This window comes from Lasiosphaeria miniovina, assembly GCF_030549165.1.
Source record: "Lasiosphaeria miniovina strain SMH2392-1A chromosome Unknown B0T26scaffold_1, whole genome shotgun sequence".
Classification (NCBI taxonomy): Eukaryota; Fungi; Ascomycota; class Sordariomycetes; order Sordariales; family Lasiosphaeriaceae; genus Lasiosphaeria; species Lasiosphaeria miniovina.
The window spans coordinates 3119115-3132427 of record NW_026848220.1 but is presented as its reverse complement, the minus strand read 5'-3'; the positions used below and the strand labels follow the sequence as shown (position 1 = coordinate 3132427).

At 53.8% G+C, this 13313-nt stretch overlaps 5 protein-coding genes across 5 annotated transcripts; 1 reads left to right on the top strand and 4 right to left on the bottom strand.

Moving 5' to 3' along the window:
- Positions 1–2441: 2441 nt before the first annotated feature.
- On the bottom strand, positions 2442–2998 carry B0T26DRAFT_797797 (uncharacterized protein). Its single transcript, XM_060446933.1, has 2 exons — positions 2803–2998; positions 2442–2756 (listed from the first exon to the last, which is right to left on the bottom strand). Exons 1-2 carry the CDS (start codon positions 2940–2942, stop codon positions 2570–2572), a joined length of 327 nt encoding a protein of 108 aa, XP_060302710.1. The 5' UTR covers positions 2943–2998; the 3' UTR covers positions 2442–2569.
- Positions 2999–4094: 1096 nt separating this feature from the next.
- On the bottom strand, positions 4095–5078 carry B0T26DRAFT_736669 (Quinolinate phosphoribosyl transferase; the record flags this gene model as incomplete). The annotated part of the gene is made up of 2 exons (XM_060443354.1): positions 4095–4201; positions 4262–5078. The coding sequence occupies 2 exons, from the start codon at positions 5076–5078 to the stop codon at positions 4095–4097; spliced, it is 924 nt and encodes a 307-aa protein (XP_060302709.1).
- Positions 5079–6558: 1480 nt separating this feature from the next.
- Positions 6559–8216, top strand: B0T26DRAFT_630840 (regulator of chromosome condensation 1/beta-lactamase-inhibitor protein II; the record flags this gene model as incomplete). Its single annotated transcript, XM_060436284.1, has 2 exons — positions 6559–7227; positions 7284–8216. 2 exons carry the CDS (start codon positions 6559–6561, stop codon positions 8214–8216), a joined length of 1602 nt encoding a protein of 533 aa, XP_060302708.1.
- A 1416-nt stretch (positions 8217–9632) lies between these two features.
- On the bottom strand, positions 9633–10928 carry B0T26DRAFT_38525 (uncharacterized protein). The gene has a single exon (XM_060434726.1). The coding sequence runs from the start codon at positions 10649–10651 to the stop codon at positions 9884–9886; it is 768 nt and encodes a 255-aa protein (XP_060302707.1). The 5' UTR covers positions 10652–10928; the 3' UTR covers positions 9633–9883.
- Positions 10929–11409: 481 nt separating this feature from the next.
- On the bottom strand, positions 11410–13313 carry B0T26DRAFT_38431 (uncharacterized protein). Its single transcript, XM_060434715.1, has one exon. It carries the CDS (start codon positions 13104–13106, stop codon positions 11427–11429), a length of 1680 nt encoding a protein of 559 aa, XP_060302706.1. The 5' UTR covers positions 13107–13313; the 3' UTR covers positions 11410–11426.

Genomic DNA, 13313 nt, shown 5'->3' with positions numbered 1-13313 from the left:
GTAAGTCGTCCAAATGGTTTTCCACGGCCATACTCTGCCCCTCTCACCCACCCTTCACAATAGAGGCCTCTTGTGAGCATGGTTGTTACAATTGAGGCACATCGGCGAGAAAAAGACATGTTCTTGCACGAGAGAGCAATATGCCAAATTGATCAGATGGGATTTTCCTGCCGCTACGATTTGTACCTATATCAAAGCCGCCAAAGAAATCAGAGACGGCGGAAATACAGCATCCTGCGTTTTTACAAATCATGTTTACAGATTTCAATAGCCACATTCTCATTACTACACAAACAGTCGCTTCAGTGTAATGTGCTAGCTGAGGTGAGAGTTTTGGCTGCTCGATAACCGCTGTGGCGCCTGCATAGGTCCGAACGTGGAAAGGCAGGCCTGCGGTGGAACCACCCCCAAAGAAAAGAAAAAAGGTCACCGATTTCCAGATTGTGCACGCTGTGGAGGGGAGCAAGGTCAGTCAATAGACCTAGAGGGGGGCGGTTGGGAGGCAGCTAGACCGACACATCCCCCCTTCTGTCTTTTGTCCCTTATCAGAGCAAGAGACGCTCGCTGGGGAGGACGCATCCACCAGCGGCAACTCGTCCCACCGCTAGGCAAGCACGCGCCCCTTTCTCTCCTCTCACTCACTCAGAATCTCTCGCTTCTTTTAGGCTATCCGTGTTTTCAGACTATACCTTTGGTAAAGCGATCCAAAAACGGAGCAGCTTGCTGCTGGTGCTGCTGCTGCCAGCCGAGTCTGTCCCCAGTAACTGTGCAACCAGCGCCATGGGTGTCTGCAGGATATTGCAGTAAAGAAACAAGAGGAAAAGTGAAATGTTTGCTTTTGTTTCTCCTTCGGCATGGAATAAACTAACTTGTCTGTCGGAGGTCCCCGAAGGGTGCTAGTAGTAGGAACAAGTAAGAAAAGTAACATCAAGGCCTTGAGGCTCTACCGTCCCCCATTCATCTCGTTGCACATCAGGTCCATAGTCCAAATACATCCTTCATACGTACTCAAAGCCATCCACTGTACTGGGCAAAAACAAAAAACAGGCAGACCAGATCAGAAGAGAGACAGAAAGTGGGGGCGTGGAAAGGGATAGCCGATTCCCGGGACAATAGCTGAGAGGTTGGAAATGTACCTAACTTACTTATGCAGCAAGTATAAATTCACAAAGAAGAGAACGGAGCAAAAACTACAACTCCACACAAGAAAGAGACAGGGGAGAAATGTGGGGAGAGCTACGGAGCAGCAAATATGCCCTGCCAACAGCGAGGCTATGCTCTACCACACACAGAAGGGGGCCAAATCTAGTAGTATACAGTACAGTACAGTATAAGACGTACATACGGCACGTACCACTGCGCTAGTTCAGTCCAGAGCAACAGTACCGGCGCTGCCGCTGCTGCTACCCGTAGTCTAGCCCTCTTGGGCGTTTGTAGTTCTATTTTGTATGGTGGTGGTAGCCGTCTGGCTCTAGCAGAAAGCAGGCAGGCAGAGGTCCAAGACGAAATTGGGCAGATGTACATATACACACAAACATACATCTATAAACAGCAGCCAGAATATACATTCAGACGGAAGGTAGTTGGCATTGCCGCACGGGCAGCGCGACGCACCGCCGGGACGAAATAGGGGCGTGTGCGGGGAGAGGAGAGGAATGTAGGGGTCAAGCCCACCTAGCAAGCAAAACGGCTATGGGAAAAAAAGAAAAAAAAAGGAAAAGGACTAAAAAGGCTAAAAATGAGAAAAAGAAGCCTTGTGATTTCACGATGGGTGGTGGTGGGAGGGGGTACCGCGCCGGCCACATGTCGTCTCGTCGCACAAAAGGTGAATAACTGAGCCCACCTATGCAGGTTTGAGTGAACGAGGCAGAGATAGAGATGGGGAGAGAGCTAGCTACCGCGCCGGAAAGCAAGGAGCTACATCCGCCGTGTGTGTCAGGACGGACGACAAAAGTCAAAGTCGTAGGCAGATACACCAATGCTCCCCCGAGAGGAGAAAGACATTGACAGAAGCCGTGTTATCATTATCAGATTAGGTGTCAAGATGTCAAGTCAAGGGGCACTGGGCCAACACAGGCCACAGAGTCGCTGCTACACCAAGAGCCTGGACAAAATCACTAGGTATTCTTGGAGAGAAATAAACTGGGCATGTCCCCACGGGGTAGATAACAATGTATTTCTGTATATCTGTATGTGCATGTAGTAGGTAGAGCACAGCACAGCACAGCACAGACCAGAGCCACAACCGCCAAAACTGGTACAAGACAGAATTAGCAGAGGTAAACTAGGCACGTAGCTAGGCAGGCAAGCAAGCCACTTCAGAAACTGCGCAACATGCAGCATACTTAGCATAACCGCCCCCAAGCAGCCACCGCGGACCACCGTTCCATGCCCCGCCAGCCACAGCCACCTCTCCGTCGCGGACTACATCATCCACACACACTCGCCATCGACTCCACCAGAAGGGTATGGCGCTGGTGGCGGTGGTTTTGCCGTTAATTTATCTCCGAGGATGGCCTTCAGCGTCTCCTTAGCAGCTTTCCGGTGCTCCTGGATCGACAGCTTGGAGTCAGTCGTGTGCTCTTCCCTCCTGCGCCTCTCCAGCTGCAGGGCCCTCACGAACTCGAGCGTGCGGTCGTCTTCTCGAGTGCGCCAGTTCAGCGCGGTTATGGCCGCCTCGAAAAGGCTGGAGCCCCCCCCCTCCTCGCTCCCCTCTCGGCAGTCGGTGCTGGTCATGGACGGGAGAGCTACTTGGGCTGGTTTGTCAGCACTCCACGGGAAGACTGGAACGGGCGCGCACACCTTTGATGAACTGTGTCAGACACCAGTACTGCTAGAAGCAGCAGCAAAGGTACCCTCGTGCTGTTGAACTGAGGTGGCGAAGATAGTAATCTCCAAACTATCGCATCGCGGGTCGGGATTGGGATCGTTGAGGATCGCATTTTTATATATTCAGCGCTCACAACGGCTCTCGCAAACACGAACGAGATTGATGCCCAACCTGGCCCGCCGAGACAGCTAGATATCAGCCTGTCACGATGCCGCATCCTGCAACGGGGGGTTCCGGCAGCCAACTTGCCTCAGCCAGCTCGGAAGCCTCACCAACTTTTCACCAGTGCAGGGCTGAGACAAAGTAGTCAGTTAGTCCAGACGCCAAAGAGGACAGAACAACCCAAAAACTGCATTTATCGCCAATCTAAAGAAGCCATGCCATCATCTCTGGTTGGGATGCGGCAGCGAGTGTGAGAGAAAAAGAATAAAGGACCGAAAGCAGCACCGACATGCGCTTGGCCCTTGCTGTCACTCGGATCATGGAGGCGCCAATGCACAGCATCGCGCGCAGCATCACAACCATCACAACCCTCGTCCGGATTGGTCTAAAAGACAAGCTGAAGCATGCTGGCGAGCTTGGCGACATTCACGTGAGAAGCGAGCATAGCCGGGTTCCGAAGCACGAAGGGCAGTGGAGGGGGTCTAGCAGCTCAAGGAAAAGAGCGAGTCTGTGTTGATGCCCTGCGCTGCGGTATGTCAAACAGCTCAAGCAAGCAACGCATGCAGACGCGAGGCACGTGAAGTTCGGACTGGCTGGGAGAGTGGGTATGGGGACGGTGGGGGTGGTGATGGCTAACGGTTTTATCGTTCAAGCTGCAGTTTATGTGCCAGGGATCCATTCCTAGGGCTGCGCAAGTTCCGCGCCATGTGGCTGCAGTCTCGGCCTAAACACGAACACGGTTGAAGAGTTGGGCACCTAGTGGCTGGCTAGAGGCCTCCTCACCGGGCAGCAAGCTGCAGCAAGCTGGTCGAGGCTCAATGTGATGTTGACTGGACGTGAAGTCCAGAGTGCCCGAGATGAGTAGCAAGGCAGAAAAACGGAGAAGAAAGGCTCCAGGTTGACCTCACAGACTCGCAACACGGCAGGTAAATCGTTAGATGCTGATATAATTACAGGCACTAATCGGTTAGTAGACATTAGTAGACATGAGATTCATCCGAACGCCCGGGGCAGTCATTAGACAGCAACAGAAATAATCTAGCCACTCTCTCGCACCCACCCAAGCCGGGGGCGAGACCGGGGCTGCGTAATGGCAGCCTTGTTAACTCGACACCTCAGAGCCTTCCTCCTTGTCCAAGTTAATCTTGAGAGAGAAGTCAACGTGTTGTACGCCTTGGTGAATTGAACTTGTTGACAAGATGTCGACGTCTGAAGGGCTGTGGTCAGCAGTAGAAACTAGCGCGGAGATTCGGTCGAGCTCAAACATACCGTTGCAAACATACAGCTCGGCGTTGTCCTCGGTCAGGCCGCCCGAGACCTCGAGCAGGAAGTACTTCTTACCGCTCCATCTCTCCTTTAGGTTTTTAGCCGCCACCTTGACGCCGGGGCCGGTGAAGTTGTCCAGCATGACGATGTCGGCGCCGGCAGCGATGGCCTCGTCGGCCTCCTCCTCGCTCTGGACCTCGACTTCGACCTTGAGACTGAAGCCGCCAGCTGCCTTGGCGGCCTTGACCGCCTGCGTAATGCTTCCGCGGCTCCAGACATGGTTGTCCTTGAGCATTGTCATTGTGCTCAGGTCCATGCGGTGCGTGTCGGCGCCGCCGATCAGCATGCCGTACTTTTCAACGAGGCGGAATCCGGGGGTCGTCTTGCGGGTGCCGGCGAGAATGCCCTTGTAGCCGGCACTCCGCAGGTTGACGATTAGGCGGCGGCTCTTGGTGGCGATGCCGGAGCAGCGGGCGAGGATGTTGAGGGCGACGCGCTCGCCCTCGAGCAGCCCGCGGGCGGGGCCAGTGACCGTGGCCAGAGCCGTCTTGCCGCCGTGCGTCTCAATGTGGGAGCCCTCGCCGGCGTGCCACTCGACGGTGCAGCCGCACTGGGTGAAGACCTCGGTGAAGAAGGGGATGCCGGCCAGGATGCCCGGAGACTTGCCCCACAGCGTAGCCGTGCGCGCGTGGTTACCGACGACAAATCCGCCCACGTCAAACGACGGGGTGTCCTCGGCGAGCCATGCCGTGATCTGCGTCTTCCACGACACGGGCAGGATGTGCTCCAGCGAGCCGTGATCAAGCACGTTCTCAATCATGGCCGGTCACTAAAGAAGTATGGTGCCAAGCGAAGACGCCGACTACGTCGTCGTTTGGGGTGCGGTCTTTTCTTGTCTTTCGGGTCCAGTGGCACCTCCTGAGCGGAAGTTTGGTTTCTGTTAAAAAGAAATGACAAGGCTTCAGGTTCCAATTCTTCCCCGCAAGTCCGATTTCTGGGGAGACGGTGCCGGCAGGGGAGTGGGGGGGTCGTCGTGATGAGTGGAGATCATCAGATGGAGATGGATAGAGACGGGAGTGAGGGGGAGATTTGCCGCTCGCTGGCCTGGAACTGTATTTAGGTACCCGTAGCTCCTTGCCGCTGCCGCGTTGGAAAAGCTCCACAAATCCGAACGGGCGCGGAAAGCGACTTGCTCGTCTTAGGTTATGTCGCTCTCACCAGACACCAGAAATGGAAGGCGAAACACTTGGTGGCCGCTTCGACCCCGCTGATTCGGCATCGCGCCTCCCCCAGTTTGGGCCGTTGGTTGCCGCTTCCAATTGCGCCACACAGTGGAATGACTCTCCCTCCAGCTTCAACGGCGCAACTTGGCGCTGACTCCTTCACTCTTTCCTCGCAATGACAGTGCACATCAAATGCGTGCATACAGTGCACTTTGCAGCGTGCAATGATAGGATTTTAGAGGTTCGATGAAGCACACAATCAGAGACAAGAGAAGCAGGGTTCAACAACTGGCTGTAGAGTCTTTGTTACACCACACTTAACCCCAACCCCCATCCATCATCAAGTAACTCATCCAAGCCCAATTCTCTGACCCTATTTGACGACGTGGAAACCGTAATGAGCCGCATAACGACACCATTGGATGCCAGCTCTGGGTCGCTTTGCCGAAAGACTCTCTCTGCGCAATATGACCCTGCATTCGTCAATCGGCTCGAACCTACGTCTTATGGGTCATGGGCCGAGTGGATGACGACGACGACGAGGATGGTGATCCTGACATAGCTCAGCCAGCACCAGTTCAAGGCCTCGGTTGGAGTCAAACAGTCTCTTCGAGAGCCCGCTCAATGGCAATGGTTTGTTTGCTGGCTGCGTTGACATCACCGATGTGGCCGGCATCGCCATTTTGTGGAATTGGTAGACTTGTGGTCTGTGGGACTCAGGCGGCTGCCGTTGGCGACCTCCAGCCAGTCCCTAAGAGTAGCCCTAGCTTTTGCCTGACCTAGCCTAGTCATGAAGGCAACAAGCGTATCTGCCTGATGAAGTCCAAAACCTGCGGAAAAAGCATACTTCCTTTCCTATCCCGGAATTCCTTGGACCGGCAAGCGGCTGCCTGCGTATCCCGTGACTCACCAATTCCCTCCCTGCCTACCTACTTGAGTTCCCTTTGATATTTGATATCAGCAAACAAAAAGCTGCTCCTTTCAACTCACCTCAAGTCAGCAGTCGGAACAGTCTCCCTTCACCAAACCGAGATGGCTCCCAGAAAGAACACGGTGGCAAATGCGCCGCCAGATACCATGATAGCCGAGACACCTGCTATCCCAAAGGCAACTTCGCTCGGTGCAGCTAAAAGGCCCCACGACAACACCCCAGATGGCCCCGGAAACAGAAACAAGCGCTTGAAGCTTGCCCAGTCCAGCGACTCACCGGGCGGTCTTCCCAACAACACTCTCAATCCCTCTCCACCTCTTTCTCCCCCTGGGCCGCCCACCCTCACCCAGAGGCCCAAGGTACCACTGAATATCTACGTCTGTGGAGGAAACAGTGGTGGCGAGCTTGGCCTTGGCCCTGCGGTCAAATCGGGGAACATCCGCCGGCCGCGCTTGAACCCATATCTGTCCGGTACTGTTGGCGTTGTCCATGTCTCTACCGGAGGCATGCACGGCGCTGCCCTCACGCTGGACAACAGGATTCTGACATGGGGCGTGAACGACTCCGGCGCACTCGGACGCAACGTGTCGTGGGATGCAGAGGCCGACAACATGGTTGATGCCAGCGACGGCGATAGTGACGACGACGACGACGACGACGACGGAGCTGCCCTAAACCCCAGGGAATCGACACCGACAGAAGTCGATATGAGCGCCGTTGCTCCAGGCGTCGTCTTCACTCATCTGGCCACCACCGATAACGCAACCTTTGTCCTCAGCAACACTGGCCTCCTGTATGGCTGGGGAACATTTCGAGTAACATCTCCCCTGTCTCCTTTAGTCCCGTATCGAGATAACTAACATTGCTGTAGTCTAATGGGGGCGACCTGGCCTTCTCCCCAAATGTTGAGATCCAATGGCGACCCGCTCTCATCCCAGCACTCAAGGACGTCGTCAAGGTATGCGGCGGCGCCAACCATGTTGTCGCTCTGACACTTGACGGCTCCGTGTATACATGGGGCAAGGGCACCGAAAGTCAGCTCGGGCGGCGCTTCTCGCCGCGCATTGTGAACTGGGCCAAAGAGGGCCTTTTACCCCGCCGAGTTGCCGGCCTGAAGCGCATTGTCGACATCGGAACCGGTGCCAACCATTCGTTCGCCGTGGGCCATACCGGCGGCGTATCCAGCTGGGGTCTCAACAACGCCGGCCAGACCGGAGCGCCCCACAACTTAGGAGAGTACGGGGGCGCCGTACCCATCCCGACCCCCCTCAAAGGTCTCGGGGTTTTTGGAAAGATCACCCAGATCACCGGCGGCAGTTTCCATAGCCTCGCCGTCACCCACGACAGCACATGCCTTGCCTGGGGCAGGGTCTACTCATTTGCCACTGGGATGAAGCTCGACTCCCTGCCAGAGAAGTCTGTGGTTTGCGACTCCCGCGGCCGACCTAGTATTCTCGAGCACCCGACCGCGGTGGGAGGAGTTTGGGCGTCGTTCGTAGCCGCCGCGAGCGAACATAGCGTTGCCGTCACGCCATTGCGCCAGGTCTACACGTGGGGGCTCAACATCGACGGCCAGATTGGTCAGAGGGGTGACGAGGTCAAGACTGCGACGTTGCTCAACCACTCCTCAATACATGCGAAGAAGATTGTGTGGGCCGGCGCGGGCGGCCAGTACAGCATGTTTGCCGAAAACCAGGCTGTCACAGCCGTGAGCCCCCCCCAGCAGCAGAACGATGATAAGGACGACGGACTGGAGGATGACTTGGTTAACAGTCTCTCTGCAAGCGTCAAGCGCTTGTTGTGAGCTTAGAAAGAGGAGGCTAGACTGAGAATAGAAAAGACGGATGCCCTTTTTCTTTGCTTTTCTCTTCTTTTTGAAGTCCTCGCCTGGTCTACTACAGAGCCAACTGAGGCGCTAACACGTCTGTTCCCAAGGGCGAGATACGGAGGGGCAGATTGCTGCCGCCGATGCGCGCCCCGGGCTCTCCACATCATCTGCTCTCTTGCGGGATAGCGAAGGTAACACGCATTCTCCTCTCCGTTCCCCTCACTTTTACAAAGACAGGAACAAAGAAATGCCACACTACCAGCAGCTAGCCACCTCGCGCGCAGCACAGCCATCCAAGGGGCATCATCAGCCGCTCTTTTGTTTTTATGTTTGACGGATCCGGAGATCCGTGGGCTCCCACGACCTGCTGTGCCTTCTCAAATTAACAATCCGACCCTGAGCGTTCAGCTAGACACTTATGCGCTCGCCCACGCAGCGCCACTCAAGATACCAGACAGACTCGCCTTGTTTGTTTCTTTGCCTTTCAGAATTCGGGCAGGTAAGTGTAATTTGCTATCTTAGTGTTTGTCAACGACAACCGAGGAGACCACACGCATACATACCACACCGCAAAGCCTCTTGATCCTGCATGTGCAAATGATCCAGCGAGCATCGAGGCACTGCCGGCATTCTGGTCGGCCAATATGGAAGTCATAGGCTATGAAGAAAGAAAAGAAAAGAACAGAAAAAAGAGGAGTCATCAGGGAGACTGTAGCCACCTAAAATAGACAAGTAAAATGAGAAGAAAAAAACGCGCAGCGAAAATATCACCGAGAAATCATCACATGACACGAATGGTTGTCACCTTTCATGTCACTCAACGGCAAGTCTAATGGCAATTCATGATAGTTGTGGCGACTATGCAACCTCCATTTAGACGTAGTATACGACGATACAAGATACAGAATAAAAGAATAAAAATAAAAATGATCCCCCACGCCATCTCCGTTTGTCTTATGTGTGCCCCAGTCTTCCCCCGTCTGTGCCTATGCATGAGTGGTTGAGCTGTATTTTTTCTTTCTTTTTCTTTTCTTTTCTTTTCTTTCTTTTCTTTTCTTTCTTTTCTTTTCTTTCTTCTCGTAGCTGTAAGAGAAACAAGCTTCAGCAGCAACAAGGAGAAAGAAGTACCAAGAATGCACATCAACAGCCAACATAAAAGAAGAAATCAAGAAATAAAATAATGATATTGGCTTCTCCCGACCTCCTAATCATACTCCTACCCGGACTAACCCCGACAACACCTTCCATACTCTCGCCCACCGCGCCCCCCTTCCCCCCCTTCCCGCCCAAACTGGACGGACAAAAAGAGCCGAGAGGACGAATGAGTAATGATGGGAAGACAAAAAAATGGTTCAACCCCCAAAGGAACACCGCTGCTATGAAAACAAGTAACCGGGTAGCCAAACCATGTGATGAGAGAAGAAACAAAAAGAGAGCAAGCCAGAATAGATAATGTGAAGAGAAAGGAAAAGAAAAAAGATAACAGTACAAAGATGCTTCCCCTCCATGAAAGAATTTCCACATTTCGAGGTTCACCTGCCACAGACACAATCCGAATTCCTGTGCCCCTTTTTCGAGACATCCACCATTCCATTTCATATTCTTTTCTATTGCCATATCCATTCCCCTTGCCTGGGCCAGCTTCAACTACATAGGGATGATAGACGAAGCTGGAGCGCAAATGACGGAGGATATGGGAGAGAAAGAAGGGATGAAATGAAATGGCAGTCCCCCAAAAAGGCACAAGATCCGAGAGATGAGAAAAGAAACAATAGAAATGAAATGAAGAAAAACAAAAAGAGGTATCCAAAAAGAAAAAGCAAAGAGCAAAAAAGGGCAGGATCATAAAATGGTGAGAGGGGGTTAGTTTTCCACTGAGCAAATGCTGAAACCATGACCATTTCCCAAAACAATAAAAACCTAATGTTGGAGAAAAGCCAAAGAAATGGAAGAGAATCTTGATGCGAGCCCCCCGTTTTGTAGGAAAAAAGTAGGTCCCCTTGTATCAGAATCCTCCCAATGTTTGTTTCCCCCAATTTCTTTTGCTGGTAAACCCTTTGATGTTGTTGTGCATGTTGTTGTGTCCATGATGATAATGCATTGATGAGCGTGCGCGCGCACGTTGTGTGCTGTCCCCATTGCGATGATGATGATCCCGAATTTTCTCTTTCGCTGCTTAAGAAAAAACCGAACATTTGTCCCCAATATGAAAAAAAAAATAAAAAAAAAGTTAAAAACGAGCCCGTTTTCCTCTCTTTTTGCTCGTTCCATGCCGCTGGGGAAAACCTAGCATAAAAGACTTTGTCGTACAAGGTACAAGATGTTTCCGTCGGGTCTTGGAAACAAGACCCAGCTCTCTTTTGTTGCGCTGCCCGTTTTTCCATCCCGCCCGGGTGTGTGCGATTGCACATGGTCAACCCGCCAGAACTCCTACGGATCCAACCTGATCCGTGTCGAACCCATGCTCTGCTCCACTGGTATGATAATGAACCGAACACGACGCCGTTGGCTGCCCAAATTCATCGCGCCCCCTATCCCCGCCTGGACCCCGCGCCGTGCTTGTTGTCATGATGTATTGTTAAACAAAGGTCGAAAGCCGCGAGACCATCGGCAAGAGAAGAACCCAGAAGCCAAAACCTACTCCGATATTGCCTCTTCGGTTGAAAAAGCAGTTCTAAGACCCCCTAGCCCATCCCCCACGGAATAGGACAGGGAAACCGGAGTAAAAATCCCAAAGAAAATAAGCCACACTGAAAGAAGTAAAAAAGGGGGGAATCGTTTAGTGTCATGAACGACAAATCCTGCCTGCTCGCAAACCATGCGCTGAAAATTGCAGGAAAACGTAAATCGAAAATGGCACCATTGATGCTGGAGATGCCTGTTGAACTAAAACAATTCCGCAAAACCCATGCTGTGTGTCTGATGTCCAAGAGGTTCGAATAAGTTGAAGCAAATAAGGCAAGATTATGGGGAATCTTACCAAAAAAAACTGGAACGGAAGAGCGAGAAAAGAAAAGGGAAAAAAAAGACAAAGAACCGGAAAATGTCAAGCTAGATCACGCCGTAGTAGACGAAATCGGATCAAGAATGGCGTTATCGGAGACGGGATTGGACACAGACCGTCAAAGTCTCTGCTGCTGGCAGCGATCTGAGGGCTCAGTCGTTTCCTGGACTCTCCCAAGAAAGTCATCTTCCCATCATGTTTGGATGGTAGCCAGAGGGAACGCCCGTCACCATGACGGTGTGGGCATTGTAGACAGGATTCCACGGGTTGTTTGACGGAGTCGGAAAGGCGGGGGACGCGTAGGGGTTATTTCTTCCCGCTACCATATTGGGCGACGGTGAGTATGCTGACCGCGTCATGCCTAGTCCAGGAGGTGCAGACAGCCCAGGTGGAGGGCCATTGGCCGTAGTAAACCCGTTAACCGGTCCGGAGTGCATCCCATTCAAGGAAGACACGGAGCCGACAGCGCTTTGGCCGGGTGCTTGGCCCGAACGCACGCCGAGCGGATTCTTGGAGAAACTCAAGCGAATGCCGCCCTTGATACTGTTGTGAAGGGGCTGCCCGTAGAGCTCGTTTAGAGCCTTTGTGGCGAATGAAATGTCCTCGAATTCCACGAAACACATGGGACCGTTCTGCTTGGTCCTGAAACACAGCCTCTTGTATCCGCGCTGCTTCGAAAACATGGCCTTCAATTCCTCTTCCGACGTATCGATCGGGAGATTACCGACGTACAAAGTATTGCAAGGCGGGTTCTGATCAGCTGGGTTGGCAGGCGGGAACGGTCTGTACGGCTGCGACGGTTGGCCAAATCCCATGCCTGGACCAGCACCACCCATGACAGTTGGCGACATGGTGCTGGAATGTCCAGGCTGGGTCGTCATCAAAGACTGGCCGTAATGGGTCATCTGGCTAGGTCCAGTGGAGGGATTGGTGTTTAGCGATAGTGTTGCCATGCGAGAGATGGGGATGTGAGGCGCCGTCTGTCGCCGTTGGAGTCCGTTCTCAGCGAAACCAACGGGGTCCTTCAGCAACTCTCCCGTGTCGTCGTCGTCAACAGAGTCATTGTTGATCAGGGATTTGCCCGAAATTCGAGTACGGTCGGTAAGATGGTTCCCGATGGGAGACTGGGGCGAAAACATGTTCGAGTACGGCTCGGAGCTCGTCAAGTCTGCCGAAGTATAGACATTGGTCAAGGGGGGTGAGATTCTGTCCATGGACTGGAAGGGGCCGTTAAAGCGCGTGGCCTGCCTCGAAGGGTTTGTGGAAGAGGCTGATGAGGAGTTCGTCGATGCGCCCGTGGGCACAGCCGTGTCAATCGTGTATCTCTTGGTCGGAGCGGTTGGGCTCGAGCCCCGAATTTCGACAATCATTTCGGCATCATTCGAGTGATTCGACTTGCCGTCGAGCATGTTCTTGGCCTCTTGCGCGCCGGCCAATGTATGGAACTTGAGAATGGCAGATCGGAAGCCCGGGTCCTCCGACTGCTCGATAGGCAGGATCTCGACGCCAGCCAGGTCCTTGGAGAAGACCAGCATTAAGCGCAACGTCTCGTCGGCCGTGTTGAGAGGGAGTTTGCGAATCAGGGCCGACGTCAGGGCAGCGGGTGTCGTGGAAAACGGGGTGCCCAGGGGCTGGGTCGCATCGCGGTCAAAGGAATTGGCCGACGCGAGCAAGAGCGAGTATGCCGCCTGCGAGGTTGCCGGCATGCGGAACGACTGCACGGGGGCCATGAAGGCGGGCGCAGTCATCTTGGCCGTCGCGCTCGTCGCCGGGAAAGGGCTGGCGCGGCTCGAGGGTAACGGAGCAAAGCCGTTGGCCAACGCGCCAGATAATGCGCCAGCTGGGTTGTGATCCCCGTTCATGCCTCGCGGTGCATGCGGCGTCGCCCTGTAATGAAGACGGCGCGGGGCGACGATCGCGCTGATTGAGAGAATGGAACGGGCGGGTTCGTGGAGCTGTCGCGGCGTCGCAGTCGCAGTCGCAATCGTAGTCGCAGTCGCAGTCGCAGGGCAGCCCGTGTGGCGAGCGGCCAGTCGGTCGTCGAGCGGGCGGCTGTGGTGGAGTGCTTT

Bases quoted from the DNA above. Each gene is read 5' to 3' on its own strand.
- B0T26DRAFT_38431 (XM_060434715.1), bottom strand. From the start codon at position 13,106: ATGAACGGGGATCACAACCCAGCTGGCGCATTATCTGGCGCGTTGGCC.
- B0T26DRAFT_38525 (XM_060434726.1), bottom strand. From the start codon at position 10,651: ATGTGCAATCGCACACACCCGGGCGGGATGGAAAAACGGGCAGCGCAA.
- B0T26DRAFT_797797 (XM_060446933.1), bottom strand. From the start codon at position 2,942: ATGCGATCCTCAACGATCCCAATCCCGACCCGCGATGCGATAGTTTGG. The intron at 2,757-2,802 runs GTGTGCGCGCCC...CTGACAAACCAG, and splicing joins TCTGACACAGTTCATCAAAG to CCCAAGTAGCTCTCCCGTCC.